Consider the following 16,484-nt stretch of genomic DNA (forward strand, 5'->3'; position numbering starts at 1 on the left):
ACTGTGTTGTGTGACTGTGTTGTGTAACTGTGCTGTGCAGGTTCCCCATGTGGATGTCCCGTGTGTCCAGATTCGGCCAATAGGAGCTGGTCAATTTTGATGCGTGGCATCAGACCATCAGGACTGTACACAGCCCAGCTGCAGGCACGAAATCAAGCTGGTCTGGGACCAGGAGCCTATGTTCAGTTCAGCACAGGTACGCCATCGTTTGACGAATGTACGCGGTTCATGAACAGATTGATGCAATTGATATCTGTGCATTCCCAATCCCTTCCCTCTGTTCAGCTACTACTGTTGTGGACATGGAAATCCGGTCGCACGTCTAACCGCCCCAAGGTGCTCACCATGCCGTCGTGGATACGTAAAGACTAAGCGGTTCACACATGCATTTATGCGCCGCATGCAGCACGCTGGTCGCGTCGGATCAACATGACTGTGCACTGCACGCAGCGTTCTGTACGCGCTGAGGGCGCCGGCCCCGGTCAATGGACTGGATTTCCATGTACGCTACAGTAGATTTGTGGGGAAATCCAGTGGGAATTCTTCAGGCACTGACCCTTCTCCATTATTTTCAGGAAGAGGTCACTTTTCCTTCTTCTGGTTTCTATCATTTTTTAATTTTTTTATTCGTATTTTACTAGGGAATTCCCTCATCGCCTTCTTACAGGGAACCCTAGGAAAGTCTTGATGGATGATCAAAATTCAGCAGGTGAATTAGAAAGGCGGTAAGCAGGTGGCAGTGCATCAGTGGGTGATCTCTACACCGGGCAACAGTCTAAAGGGCCACGAGAAAATGCAACGGCTTTGCACAAACTTGCATACTTACAACAGTACCCATGAACTTGCATTCGTTGTGAGATTTCCATCTCAAAACTAATGCAAGTTCATGGGTACTGAAAGTCTTCACATCTTGGGCGCTTTTAAATTTCAGCCTCCCAGGGCTAAAACACATTTCGGGCGCATGAACATTTCGGCCAGCAGTGCTACTGCCTGCCTGTATGCACTGTCACACTGGACCTTGCCAAACAAATTTCAGGCCAAAAAGCCCAGGCCGAGAATAGACAAAAATAAGCAGGAGCTGGATATTTGTTGACTTACAATATCCATCATTTGTGTACGTGCTGTTCGTTTTCTTTCATCTCGTCTGCCGTGGTTGGCTTCACCCTCTCCTCAGTTCAATTGGCTGTCTTGACATGCTACGAGGTGCAGAAATAATAAATAAATAAAATAAATATTTGCCTCAGTGAGTATGTGGCAAGTTACCAGTCTATCCCTGCCAACTCTTGCCTAAATAATTTGATTTTTTAATTTCCTTTGTTGAACTCCTGCAGGTGTGGACCAGCAAGGAAGAGATCCTAAGATTAATCTTTCGCTGCAAAACGTCTGCGCCATTGTGGCAGGTTCGCTTGGATTCTTGGTTTGCTGCGCAGTAATCTACTGTTGGGTGATGCATGGCTTCGGGACGATTCTATCAAAACCGGAGCTCAGCCAAAGTTGTGTTGTCAACACCAGCACAGGTATGAACTAGGGGAGTATTCCTGGTTTATGAAGTGAATTGTGGGTTGGCTGCCTTTCGCTTATTCGGTTAGCCTTGTCACCTGCCTTGCCATCAGGCAAAAGAAATTTTTGCCCCAATGATGAAGGTGGTGAAGACATTAAACTTTGAATTTTTACTTTTTTTTAGCAGTAATGACTAGTATTTATGGCAGATATGTGGAACATCATATCCAAATGAAGATGGCCGATATGCCAAGAGATCCCTGTAACAATCAGTGTTCATCATGGCGGCAGTCTATACAAAAAATTGTAAAGCTGGGTAGGAATGGGATTTCTACACTACCCCGCGGGATTATGAGGGTTGGCGTAGCTGTTCGAGGAAGAGCATATCTAATCAGAGGGCGGTAGAGATTGGTAGGGGGGTGATAATATATAAGCCGCTCTATAAGAAGCTTAGCTGAAACCTGGTTTTCTCTCTGACCGTTGCACAGATGAAGATGAAGAGTTATTGAGCAGCTATCCGGCTACACCGGGATGCGAGCGCGAACGCATTCCAATGCTAACACTGAACATCACCGAGAACATGGCATTCAGACAAGAGTCACCACAAGATATGTACATGACGTACGTTATGCATTCCCTGTATGTGGATGTTATGTGTGTGTGTGTGTGTGTGTGTGTGTGTGTGTGTGTGTGTGTGTGTGTGTGTGTGTGTGTGTGTGTGTGTGTGTGTGTGTGTATGTGTGCTACTGTATGTGTGTATGTAACTACCGCTGTGACAGAGTGTTCCGTCGTCCTGGTGACCTCAAGCGGCATGCGCCATACTGCAGATTTCAGAGCCTCAGCGTGAGGAAGCCATCGCTATCATTGCTACGGCAATGGGCGTTCAAGGTTCAAGGTGTATGTATGTGTGTACGTGTGTGCGTGTGTGTGTGTGTGTGTTTGTGTGGTGCAGTGGTATGTGCAGTGATTTCCAATCGATAGGTTGTGGGTTCGATTCCCAACAATTATGGTCACACACGTCTTTATTCTCTTTCTCAGACTCCTCCTGACTTTTCTTTCATTCTCATGGGTGGTTACCAACAGCCAGTGCATGCCGGAGTATGTGGTGTAATGTGTGTGCAGGGAAAAGAATATGAAACAGACCAAAAAGTAGGGATTCACTGGCCAGAAAAAGCCACTTCATAGCTGTGTGGTGTAGACCAGGCTGAATAGTGGCAGTCAATTCTTCAGCCTTGCAAGCTGTTGAATGGTGCAATCCCAGCACAAGCTGCTATGGCTTCTGCTGTAGCATCGCTATCATCGCCTCCGGCGATGGGCGTCCAATGGTCCAATGGTGTGTGTGTGTGTGTGTGTGTGTGTGTGTGTGTGTGTGTGTGTGTGTGTGTGTGTGTGTGTGTGTGTGTGTGTGTGTGTGTGTGTGTGTGTGTGTGTGTGTGTGTGTGTGTGTGTGTGTGTGTGTGTGTGTGTGTGTGTGTGTGTGTGTGTGTGTGTGTGTGTGTGTGTGTGTGTGTGTGTGTGTGTGTGTGTGTGTGTGTGTGTGTGTGTGTGTGTGTGTGTGTGTGTGTGTGTGTGTGTGTGTGTGTGTGTGTGTGTGTGTGTGTGTGTGTGTGTGTGTGTGTGTGTGTGTGTGTGTGTGTGTGTGTGTGTGTGTGTGTGTGTGTGTGTGTGTGTGTGTGTGTGTGTGTGTGTGTGTGTGTGTGTGTGTGTGTGTGTGTGTGTGTGTGTGTGTGTGTGTGTGTGTGTGTGTGTGTGTGTGTGTGTGTGTGTGTGTGTGTGTGTGTGTGTGTGTGTGTGTGTGTGTGTGTGTGTGTGTGTGTGTGTGTGTGTGTGTGTGTGTGTGTGTGTGTGTGTGTGTGTGTGTGTGTGTGTGTGTGTGTGTGTGTGTGTGTGTGTGTGTGTGTGTGTGTGTGTGTGTGTGTGTGTGTGTGTGTGTGTGTGTGTGTGTGTGTGTGTGTGTGTGTGTGTGTGTGTGTGTGTGTGTGTGTGTGTGTGTGTGTGTGTGTGTGTGTGTGTGTGTGTGTGTGTGTGTGTGTGTGTGTGTGTGTGTGTGTGTGTGTGTGTGTGTGTGTGTGTGTGTGTGTGTGTGTGTGTGTGTGTGTGTGTGTGTGTGTGTGTGTGTGTGTGTGTGTGTGTGTGTGTGTGTGTGTGTGTGTGTGTGTGTGTGTGTGTGTGTGTGTGTGTGTGTGTGTGTGTGTGTGTGTGTGTGTGTGTGTGTGTGTGTGTGTGTGTGTGTGTGTGTGTGTGTGTGTGTGTGTGTGTGTGTGTGTGTGTGTGTGTGTGTGTGTGTGTGTGTGTGTGTGTGTGTGTGTGTGTGTGTGTGTGTGTGTGTGTGTGTGTGTGTGTGTGTGTGTGTGTGTGTGTGTGTGTGTGTGTGTGTGTGTGTGTGTGTGTGTGTGTGTGTGTGTGTGTGTGTGTGTGTGTGTGTGTGTGTGTGTGTGTGTGTGTGTGTGTGTGTGTGTGTGTGTGTGTGTGTGTGTGTGTGTGTGTGTGTGTGTGTGTGTGTGTGTGTGTGTGTGTGTGTGTGTGTGTGTGTGTGTGTGTGTGTGTGTGTGTGTGTGTGTGTGTGTGTGTGTGTGTGTGTGTGTGTGTGTGTGTGTGTGTGTGTGTGTGTGTGTGTGTGTGTGTGTGTGTGTGTGTGTGTGTGTGTGTGTGTGTGTGTGTGTGTGTGTGTGTGTGTGTGTGTGTGTGTGTGTGTGTGTGTGTGTGTGTGTGTGTGTGTGTGTGTGTGTGTGTGTGTGTGTGTGTGTGTGTGTGTGTGTGTGTGTGTGTGTGTGTGTGTGTGTGTGTGTGTGTGTGTGTGTGTGTGTGTGTGTGTGTGTGTGTGTGTGTGTGTGTGTGTGTGTGTGTGTGTGTGTGTGTGTGTGTGTGTGTGTGTGTGTGTGTGTGTGTGTGTGTGTGTGTGTGTGTGTGTGTGTGTGTGTGTGTGTGTGTGTGTGTGTGTGTGTGTGTGTGTGTGTGTGTGTGTGTGTGTGTGTGTGTGTGTGTGTGTGTGTGTGTGTGTGTGTGTGTGTGTGTGTGTGTGTGTGTGTGTGTGTGTGTGTGTGTGTGTGTGTGTGTGTGTGTGTGTGTGTGTGTGTGTGTGTGTGTGTGTGTGTGTGTGTGTGTGTGTGTGTGTGTGTGTGTGTGTGTGTGTGTGTGTGTGTGTGTGTGTGTGTGTGTGTGTGTGTGTGTGTGTGTGTGTGTGTGTGTGTGTGTGTGTGTGTGTGTGTGTGTGTGTGTGTGTGTGTGTGTGTGTGTGTGTGTGTGTGTGTGTGTGTGTGTGTGTGTGTGTGTGTGTGTGTGTGTGTGTGTGTGTGTGTGTGTGTGTGTGTGTGTGTGTGTGTGTGTGTGTGTGTGTGTGTGTGTGTGTGTGTGTGTGTGTGTGTGTGTGTGTGTGTGTGTGTGTGTGTGTGTGTGTGTGTGTGTGTGTGTGTGTGTGTGTGTGTGTGTGTGTGTGTGTGTGTGTGTGTGTGTGTGTGTGTGTGTGTGTGTGTGTGTGTGTGTGTGTGTGTGTGTGTGTGTGTGTGTGTGTGTGTGTGTGTGTGTGTGTGTGTGTGTGTGTGTGTGTGTGTGTGTGTGTGTGTGTGTGTGTGTGTGTGTGTGTGTGTGTGTGTGTGTGTGTGTGTGTGTGTGTGTGTGTGTGTGTGTGTGTGTGTGTGTGTGTGTGTGTGTGTGTGTGTGTGTGTGTGTGTGTGTGTGTGTGTGTGTGTGTGTGTGTGTGTGTGTGTGTGTGTGTGTGTGTGTGTGTGTGTGTGTGTGTGTGTGTGTGTGTGTGTGTGTGTGTGTGTGTGTGTGTGTGTGTGTGTGTGTGTGTGTGTGTGTGTGTGTGTGTGTGTGTGTGTGTGTGTGTGTGTGTGTGTGTGTGTGTGTGTGTGTGTGTGTGTGTATTAGTCAGACATCTGGCCTTCTTCTCATTCTTGCTATTGTCCACTCTGCAGAGATCTCGGCTTGGTTATGTATCCGGAAGAAGAGTACCTCACGGGTGAGCAGTCAGCAACCTCTGGAGTGAATGAACCACCACTCGGCTTTCGCCGGACCCACTCCATTTAGCCCTCGCGCATACAGCACTCAGCCGGTGTACTTCAGATGGCAATCGTGTCTCAGTACAGTGCCAGTCCGGGATGGCGAGCAGGCAGGGAGTGTGAGCTTCGACGTCGCGAGCATCAAACTTCTCTTTACTTTACTGTTGTCATGGCAACAGTTGCATTCATCGGTGCCGCTCAGTGAAGTTGGATTGCGGGAGTAAAGTACGCGTCTGGTCCGGTGCAGCTGCAGATCTGCGAACACTGGGCCGTGTGCACAGGCGTGGATACTGACTTGATTCGTGCGAACGGATAACACCACGCAACACAGCCATTTCCAGACTTGCATGTTACTGCCACGGCAAAATGCAAATATACTGACGACTCTTATCTGACTCCCTCGAGGCGATTTACGTGTGATAACAGAGAGGTTAAGAGGCACGGTATTCCTGACGTGACCCGAACGTTCAGCTCGCTTTCATGGATCTCTCTCGCGCGTTGGAAAACAATGCGAGTGACCTGCAGCGCACGTCGAAATTTGGAGTTTTATGCCAAATTTGACGTGAAATTGTGCGTCAGAAATACCATGCATATTTACCTCTCTTTTAAAACATTCATCTTGTGGATCAGAATACTGTAAAACCGAAAAATTTTGTGATAGAGATATATTTTCGGCAACTTCGGTACAGGTAATTTTACCTTCAAAAAATGATCATGTGTCGTCCAAAGTATGCCGATCTGTCGGCATAATGTCAAGTCACTTGTCCCATTTGCCCCAAAATTGCCGGATTAGTTTTTATAAATGATACATTCTTCCCCTCTTCACGTACGGCTTCCCTGCCTGGTCCACCATTAACAAAACCCACATAGGCAAATTAGAAGTTCTCCATCGCCGAATACTGCGCATCATATTTCGTACTGATCGTTACTAGTATCTCGCAAATCTGGACTTGTATGCTGCTGCATCCACTACCACTCTGCAACACTTCCTTGGTGATTCCAAGTGCACCCTGGCACATTCAATTTTTCTTGACCAGCACCCTGCTCATTTACAGTCCCTTAGCTGGTTTAAGTCAGGTGGCACCACCCGAAGCTGCGTTCGTCTCCCCCTAGCTAGGTCTACCCTTTTCGTAAATTCCCCTTTCTTTTCCTCCTACTCCACGTGGCTCCAACTGCCTCCCAGCGTTAGACAAGCTCCAGATATGCCCAAATTCCGTACCCTCGTCAGACAGCACTCCAGTATGACTATCTCCCAGTAAACTAAATCACAGTCACCACTTCCGCTGCATAGCTCGCTGAGCATCCCATTGCTGTGTAAGTTGCTAATCCTTTCCCACTTTGTGTACGTGCTCTTCATTTCTTTTCTTTTTTCTCTTCTTCCGTGGTTGGTCTCACCCTCTCCTCAATTCAATTGGCTGTCTTGACATGCCACGAGGTGCAGAAATAAATTAAATTAAATAAAATAAATGCCACCCAAAATTCAACCATGCCATGCCACACAGTGTGCAAGATGCAATTTTGCAATTTTGCATCTGCAAAATAAGTGTGCAGGAATTTGGCGCAGCCGAACTGTTGAATTTAGGAAATACCAAAAATATTACGCCACCAAAAATTCCCGGTTTTACAGTTATATTCTGATTCACAACATGAATGCTTTTGTGATTATACCAGTGACTCTAGCTGTGTACAGTTCCAGGGTACATTATAAGTACTAGTATACCAGGTATGAACCCTGGAACTGTACATGTAGACTGCTAGAAGTGATAACTGCTTTCATGGATCTCTCTCTCTCGTCTCTCTCTCTCTCTCTCTCTCTCTCTCTCTCTCTGTTATCCCTCTGCTGTCTCTCTCTGTCTCTCTGTCTCTTTCTCTCTCTCTCTCTCTCTCTCTCTCTCTCTCTCTCACTCTCTCTCTCTCTCTCTCTCTCTCTCTCTCTCTCTCTCTCTCTCTCTCTTTCTCTCTCTTTCTCTCTCTCTCTTTTTTTTTCTTTTTTTCTTTTTAAAAGACTGTCAGGGGACCTACGCAAACTGAAGCTTGATCAATCTCTATTATTTGCTTTTGTTAAACTTCTCTTTCCCATTTCTGTTTCACTTTTCAGATACTCTTATAATACGTCTATCATTCATAGTATACCCCCTTGGCCCGCACAGTCCATGTTGATTCAGAGCCCGGAATGGTGGGAGGTGTGCACTGCGCTTGACCAGCACAGCTCTTGCAGCACCAAAATGTGCTACTCTTTTGTTGTCTTTGTCTCTTTCATTACCCCCATTATTATTATTATTATTATTTAAATAGGCGTCGAGGCGACAATAGTTTTAGAATTGCGATCAACAGAACGAGCTGAACCGACATTTCACAAAGGCTTTTATTGTTTTCAAAAAACGAGTGGATACGAAGGCAGTGAAGAACATGGAAGAAAGAAAAAATCTGATATGGAAAAAAATGATGAACAAAAATTTTTTTGTACTTCGAACTAGTTTTCGCACAACACTCCTCAGGAAGCTACGTTGTACTAATGAAAAACAATCCAGAAAGATACTAATAAAGAGAAATGGAGTGAGAAGAAACAACACCTATGAAAATGATAATCCTAGCACTAAGGTAATAACAGGAAAAACTGCGAAAGCACTTAACGAACTTGTAAGGACTACTAGTATACTGTGACACAAGATATGACACCATGGCCAACCAGAGCCAAACCGACAGAAAAAGCTGCCACTAAAACAATTTCAAACGAATAATGCTGTCCTTCTGGACACACAGATTAGGCTTATGAATACGTTGACAAACAGCTTCTAACACACTCAACTGCAACTTATAACCATGACGAGCACGGCACAAAACAGAAAAAGAAGAATCAGAATACACCTTGCAACAATCAGGACGAGATGCAAGATGCTTATACACTGATGACTTCCTACTAGACAACACACGCTCGCACCCACTCTTACTCACACAATCATTCTCGCTCTCACACTCACCGGAATCACTGGACTCACTGGCCGAATCCTCCTCAACGACGTCCTGCCTCGGAGCAATCAGGTCCCGTCTCCTCCCATCCCTCGTCTCACGTTCCTGTTGTGTATTACGTTGGCTCGGTACTTCCGTACTGAAATAGGTCATGGTGTAATTAGCAGTTGTTCTTCTGGGTCTCGTTGATATTGAGGTAGGTATTTTTGTCGTCTCTGCCGGTGATGCAGCAAGCGATGCTGATGCAAACGTGTCTGCATGCAACACACGTGGCGTCGCCGAAGCCACATCCACCTCCGCTGGTGGAGGGAGTGACTTGGTCATGGCCACGGGAGCCAATGGTGGACTTGCCGAGTGGGACGCTAGGTCCTGTGTTGGCGGAGGTAGTGGTTGTTTACGGGGTCGGGATTGTGTGAGTAAGAGTGGGTGCGAGCGTGTGTTGTCTAGTAGGAAGTCATCAGTGTATAAGCATCTTGCATCTCGTCCTGATTGTTGCAAGGTGTATTCTGATTCTTCTTTTTCTGTTTTGTGCCGTGCTCGTCATGGTTATAAGTTGCAGTTGAGTGTGTTAGAAGCTGTTTGTCAACGTATTCATAAGCCTAATCTGTGTGTCCAGAAGGACAGCATTATTCGTTTGAAATTGTTTTAGTGGCAGCTTGTTCTGTCGGTTTGGCTCTGGTTGGCCATGGTGTCATATCTTGTGTCACAGTATACTAGTAGTCCTTACAAGTTCGTTAAGTGCTTTCGCAGTTTTTCCTGTTATTACCTTAGTGCTAGGATTATCATTTTCATAGGTGTTGTTTCTTCTCACTCCATTTCTCTTTATTAGTATCTTTCTGGATTGTTTTTCATTAGTACAACGTAGCTTCCTGAGGAGTGTTGTGCGAAAACTAGTTCGAAGTACAAAAAAATTTTTGTTCATCATTTTTTTCCATATCAGATTTTTTCTTTCTTCCATGTTCTTCACTGCCTTCGTATCCACTCGTTTTTTGAAAACAATAAAAGCCTTTGTGAAATGTCGGTTCAGCTCGTTCTGTTGATCGCAATTCTAAAATTATTATTATTATTATTATTATTACGAAGTAGTGGTTGCGACCTCGGCGATGATTTGTAAGAAAAGGGTTTGCTCCCCACACCGGAGCTCGCGCTATTCCGCCGACTTTACTTGACACTTGACTGACTCACGACTGCCATCCAGAGCACACGAGAAGTCCATCGAACCTTCGACTCGGCAAACCTGCAAGAAGGCACCACTCCCTGCTCAATACACAGTGTTTCGGAGAATTCACCCACTGACACTGACTCACGCTGCTATCTGGTGCTCACGAGGTGTTTGTCGCGCTGAAAACGGAGCGTCTCTGTAAGTTTGTATCCCTGGTGATGGTCGTGCCTGGAGAGCACTATATAAGTGGTGCTCCTCAGGCACAATCTTCCTCAGCCTACTCAAGCTCAACTGATGAGGGGTGAATTCCCCCAAACACTGTGTATTGAGCAGGGAGTGGTGCCTTCTTGCAGGTTTGCCGAGTCGAAGGTTCGATGGACTTCTCGTGTGCTCTGGATGGCAGTCGTGAGTCAGTCAAGTGTCAAGTAAAGTCGGCGGAATAGCGCGAGCTCCGGTGTGGGGAGCAAACCCTTTTTTTTTTTTTTATTATTATTATTATTATTATTATTATTATTATTAACTTAGAAGTTGCGACTTCGGCGGTAATAGTCATGAAGTTGGTTGCTCCAACGAGGAGCACACGCTTCTTGCCGACCTTGACACTTGACTGACTCACGACTGCCATCCGGAGCACACGAGGAGCACGTCGAACCTTCCGCTCGGCAAACCTGAAAGAAAGCACCACTCCCTGCTCAATAGACAGTGTTTCGGGGAATTCACCCCTCATCAGTTGAGCTTGAGTAGGCTGAGGAAGATTGTGCCTGAAAAGCACCACTTATATACTGCTCTCCAGGCCAAACCATCACCAGGGATACAAACTTACAGAGACGCTTTGTTTCCAGCGCGACAAACACCTCGTTGTTGGAGGTGACAGCGTTGTGAATAGCTATACTGGCTCTCAACGTCTGTTTAGCACCACTCCATGAGCGACTCTGACTCACGCTGCTACCTGGGGCTTCACGAGGTGTTTGTCGCGCTGGAAACAAAGCGTCTCTGTAAGTTTGTATCCCTGGTGATGGTTTGGCCTGGAGAGCAGTATATAAGTGGTGCTTTTCAGGCACAATCTTCCTCAGCCTACTCAAGCTCAACTGATGAGGGGTGAATTCCCCGAAACACTGTCTATTGAGCAGGGAGTGGTGCTTTCTTTCAGGTTTGCCGAGCGGAAGGTTCGACGTGCTCCTCGTGTGCTCCGGATGGCAGTCGTGAGTCAGTCAAGTGTCAAGGTCGGCAAGAAGCGTGTGCTCCTCGTTGGAGCAACCAACTTCATGATTATTATTATTATTATTATTATTATTATTATTGAAGTCTGAAGAAAACGTTGAACGGTCTCTGCTTGGATGACGACTACACCATAGCTCAGTGGTTAGAGCATCGCTGGCTACAAGCGAGGGTCCCTGGTTCGAGTCCTGGTGGTGACAGTCAATTTTTTCTTCAGACTTTTCCCGTTTGTCTCTTTCCCTCAAACCAGTTAATATTATTATTATTATTATTATTCAACACAATAAATAGAGTAAGCTGCGCACTCAGTACAAACACCATAAGCAAAACTTGTTTTCATGTATAATAAATAAGCTTGTTCCTAAACGTTTTCGTCGCCATCTCATCAGAGGATTACTGGCAAATCAACAAAAGCTCTTAACTCAATATTTTTAATTATTATTATTATTATTATTATTATTATTATTATGACGACGACTTTATTCACTCCCAAAGCAGAAAAAGAAAGCTTGAAAGGAGGCATGAAGCACAGCACCGGGATCCATATGACCCAAGGGTGAAGCACCAATCAATGAAGATAAAAGAAAATCCTGAACCAAATTTTGATAAACTTCATGAGAGAAAAATTCAAGTATACCAACTTCGATACTCACATAAAATCACAGTCATGTATAACAGAACTACTCAAGTAGTAAACACCAAGCATGCTGCACATGGGACACTCCAAGCAAGACAAACTCAGACGAGATAAAACGGCATATGCAGAGAAAGACAATACATGACTGGGGGCATATGGCAGAAATTCACGCCTCTCGGCTCGTCACACAGCACATGATGCACCACAATCATAAAACACACAGACTGAGACACATCGAGACATTACGGGCAGGCTAACATAAGGTCAACCGACCGTTCCGACCATGCCACTCTCCCATCCATGACCAGTCACCGACCGCACAATTCTCAGGGTGCCCAGAATAGCACATTGCTGCAGCCGCTGGATCACGGACGCGTGGAGCCCAAGGCTTAAGATGTGGCTGCGGCTCGTTCCTGACACACCACCCAGAGCACCAATGATAACTGGAACAATAGTTATCTTTTTGTTCCAGATCCTCCTCAGCTCTGCTGCCAAGGGCAGGTATTTGCTGATCTTCTCCTGCACCTTCTCATTGACCCTGTGGTCCAATGGGACACTGACGTCCAGGAGCAGTGCCCGATCATCCAGAACCAGCACCAGGTCTGGTCTGTTCGCTTTTATTACTCGATCTGTGGGAATGGAAATCTCCCACATCAGCTTGCAATTGGCAGAACTTGTGACCTGCACCAGCTGCTTACTGCTGGGTAATCCATGCTGCTTACACAGCGCACGATGCAGGGCCTGGACCACAAAGTTATGCCGGGCAATGTATGCAGTCCGTGCCAGGGCTGGGTTATTATTATTATTATTATTATTATTATTTAAAAATTCGACGAGGAGACAATAATTTTAATATGGCAATAAGTAGGACGAGCTGAAGCGACATGTGGACTACTTTATTAACAATGTAAGCGATGGAGACGATGCAAGAAACAACCTAAAGGGTAAGGAAAAATACATGTAAGAAGAAAAAGGGCAATGGAAAAAATAGATGATTCGAACAAGTTTTCGTGCAACACTCTTCAGGAATCACCGTTGTACTAAAGAACAAAATGAGAACAAAGGAAAAAATATAGCAATCAAGGTAGGGTGACACGATACAATGACAGCACTAGAATATCGAGGTGCGATTTCTCACAAAAGTGTGCAGAAAACAAGGGTATACAAGTAAGAACTAAGCGTGACAAGTGTGTATCAGCAACAAAAAAACAAAAAAGTGAGAACGAATGATAATAATAACAATAATAAACAAGAAGGTGACAAAACACATTTAGGCACAAGTGGCAACAACGTTGCCACACTACACAACAGAACATTATTTGAACAATTTTAGGGTAATAACACTATCTTTCTGGACACACAAATTCGGCTTATGAATGCGCTGACAAACAGCTTCCAAAACTTGTAACTGCAAAAGATAACCATGACGAGCACGGCACAAAACAGAAAAACAGGAATCAGAATAAGTACGACAACAGTCAGTACTAGAAACCAAATGATTGTATACTGAAGACTTGTTATTACGAGACGGACGCACACAATCTCGACTCACGCGCACACCCTCACACTCCCTCTCACCCTCACTCAGCTCACCTTCTCCCTCACTGTCCGAATCAGAACCTGCTCCGTCATCCACCGCGGTTTGACTCTCCTCCTCACTTGCATCGTCCTGCGTCTCACCTTCACCACCCACGCCAACCCTGAATGCCGTTGCCTTCACGTCAGTCGTCGTCCTTTCTGATTGTTTCCTTTGTATTTTTACCGTGAATTCATAGGTCCGGTTGTAATCTGCTGTAGATCTCCGTGGTCTGTCATTTGCTGCTTTGTTTTGTGGATTAGTTGTTATTGTTGTTGGATGTGAACCTGGTGTTGTTGTTGGATGTGAAGCTGGTGTTGTTGTTGCCGCCATGGTTGTTGGTCTTTCTGTTGAATCCAGCTCTGGTTCCGGTGGGACAAATCGACCGCCGCGGGTGCTCCCCACCAACACAGACCTCGAAGGAGGAGGGTCAAGGGGAGGCAGAGGTGCTGTCACCACTCGAGGCACAGCCCCATGCAAAGCACCCAGAGGCACAGACTTAAGCACACCCGAGGGCTGCACCAGTGGCGGTTCCGCACGCACCTCCAAAGAGCTGCCAAGCTCCAGCCCGTCCAACACAGATGTCAGAGGGGGAGCGGCCGACAGCGGCAGGGAACTATCCTGCCGTCTAGGTGATGGGTTTTTCCTAGGCCTCCCGCGTTTGGGCCTCTCAGATTGCGCACTGGGTGGAAGGATGTGAAGTGGAGTGTGTTGTTTGATACGTGCGTTCAGGTGCTGAACAGTCCTACCAACATACCGACTAGCACAATGTCGGCATTCGAAGTTGTAGATAACATGACTGAGGTGGAGGGTTGGTAGGACGTCCTTCCGCACCGTGAACGCACGCATTGTTGTGAAGACTGGCACAAAATGTACTGCATAATAAGTACGACGGACGATAGACTTGACTGCGTGACACACTTTGATCGATTCCTGCCCCTTCCATGGCAAACATAGATAGACGGGACAGCGAGGTGGACCAATCAGCACCGATTTCGGTTTCTGCTCCATGGACAGAAACTTACGCAACAAGAATTCCGGGTAGCCATTCTTCAAGAAAACAGATCGAAGGAAATCGAGCTCGGCCTGCAGCTTACTGGGCGAACAAATACGTTTCGCACGGTCCACGAGGTTACGAACTAAGTTGACCTTGTATTGAGACGAACAATATGAATCGAAGGCAATGTACTGACCGGTGAACGTAGGCTTACGATACACAGAAGTCAACATTTCACAGCCAGTCTTCTCTACAAGCACGTCTAGAAATGACAACTTACTAGACTGCTCGTGCTCACAAGTAAAGCGGAGGGAAGGATGTAGGTTGTTGAGCACATCGAGAAACAATTCACTGCTCTCAACACTGTCAAAATGCGTGAACGAATCGTCAACAAAACGCACGTAGAACGCGGGCCAAAGCGACTCATCAATCTTGCACTCACAATAACCAACGAATATATTGGCGAGGACGGGACCAAGAGGAGATCCCATCGCCACACCATCTACTTGCTTGTACATCACATCGTTGAACGAAAATTCGACACCAGTTGTAACTGACAGCATCAAATGACGAAACGCCGCTTCCGATACCCATGGAGTATCAACATCATCGTTACGGTACAATACATCCATACAGATGTCAACAGTCTCATCAATAGGAACATTCGTAAAGAGACTTACAACATCGAAGGAACACATGTGTGCATTGAGAGGGACCGGACTATCACGAAGCCTCGCAACAAAGTCGAAGCTATCCTTCACAGTGCGTTTGCAATAGTAATCTTGAACAGGCTGTAGGTAGATGCACAGCCATTTCGAGATAGAGTATTGAGGGGAGGCGGTCATGGATACTATTGGTCTAACAGGGCATGTAGGTTTATGAATTTTAGGAAGGCCATAGAGTCTAGGACGAAGGGTACCAGTCGGTTTGATGCGATCGAATTCATGTTTTGATATTTGTTCTTCATTCTTTAGCTTCTTAAGGTAAGTTACAAGATCCTTTTCTACTTTTTCAGTTCGATCACAGGTCTTGACCGGACCAAGTGTACGGAACTTTGATGTGTCATTAAGGATAACGGACATCTTCTCGATGTAGTCAGTTTTGTTCATTAAAACAGTTGCACGACCCTTATCCGGGCGCGTGACAATAATGTCTTTGTTATTACGTAGCTCATGCAGGGCTTTGAGATGTTCGCGTTTCAATGAAAACGTTCTTCTATCCGGTAATGCATCAGCGTGTTCCTCGGCCTCTGCCCGGATCTTTGCGGCGCAAATGGACTGTTGTGACTCGGACACCGGTCTGAAACGTAATAACTTGCGGTAAAAGAGCTCAAACTCGGTCATGATTACTTCCTTCTTGTTTGATTTTGGTGGAATCCCGAAATCGGTTCCACGACAGAGGAGCTCTTTCTGAAGAGTGGTCAACTCTAGTGATGTCATGTTAATTATGGTGGTATCAGGATCGATGGTGACATGTCCATATCTTTTCTGTCTTAGCCAATTGTAGGTCTTGTCATGTTTTGTGATTAGATGGATACGTTGTTTCTGGTCATTTTCCGAAAGGAGCATAGAGAATCTCAAGAAGTCGTGAGAGGAGAGAAAGCAGCGTGCACGATCATACAAATACCTAAACCGCGAACGTGACTTTGACTTTGATTTGTCCCACCGGAACCAGAGCTGGATTCAACAGAAAGACCAACAACCATGGCGGCAACAACAACACCAGCTTCACATCCAACAACAACACCAAGTTCACATCCAACAACAATAACAACTAATCCACAAAACAAAGCAGCAAATGACAGACCACGGAGATCTACAGCAGATTACAACCGGACCTATGAATTCACGGTAAAAATACAAAGGAAACAATCAGAAAGGACGACGACTGACGTGAAGGCAACGGCATTCAGGGTTGGCGTGGGTGGTGAAGGTGAGACGCAGGACGATGCAAGTGAGGAGGAGAGTCAAACCGCGGTGGATGACGGAGCAGGTTCTGATTCGGACAGTGAGGGAGAAGGTGAGCTGAGTGAGGGTGAGAGGGAGTGTGAGGGTGTGCGCGTGAGTCGAGATTGTGTGCGTCCGTCTCGTAATAACAAGTCTTCAGTATACAATCATTTGGTTTCTAGTACTGACTGTTGTCGTACTTATTCTGATTCCTGTTTTTCTGTTTTGTGCCGTGCTCGTCATGGTTATCTTTTGCAGTTACAAGTTTTGGAAGCTGTTTGTCAGCGCATTCATAAGCCGAATTTGTGTGTCCAGAAAGATAGTGTTATTACCCTAAAATTGTTCAAATAATGTTCTGTTGTGTAGTGTGGCAACGTTGTTGCCACTTGTGCCTAAATGTGTTTTGTCACCTTCTTGTTTATTAACTTAGAAGTTGCGACTTCGGCGGTAATAGTCCTGAAGTTGGTTGCTCCAACG

The 16,484-nt window shown here is 46.3% G+C and overlaps 1 protein-coding gene across 1 annotated transcript; it reads left to right on the forward strand.

Annotated features, from left to right (window-relative positions):
* Positions 1 to 40: 40 nt before the first annotated feature.
* On the forward strand, positions 41 to 6,037 carry LOC135826044 (uncharacterized; the record flags this gene model as incomplete). The annotated part of the gene is given in 4 exon segments (XM_065338685.1): positions 41 to 196; positions 1,332 to 1,517; positions 1,989 to 2,121; positions 5,418 to 6,037. Coding segments are annotated over 4 exon segments (587 nt in total), but the record flags the coding sequence as incomplete, so codon positions are not given.
* Between the last annotated feature and the right edge of the window lie 10,447 nt (positions 6,038 to 16,484).

The sequence above is a fragment of the Sycon ciliatum genome, chromosome 10, assembly GCF_964019385.1.
Source record: "Sycon ciliatum chromosome 10, ocSycCili1.1, whole genome shotgun sequence".
Lineage (NCBI taxonomy): Eukaryota > Metazoa > Porifera > Calcarea > Leucosolenida > Sycettidae > Sycon > Sycon ciliatum.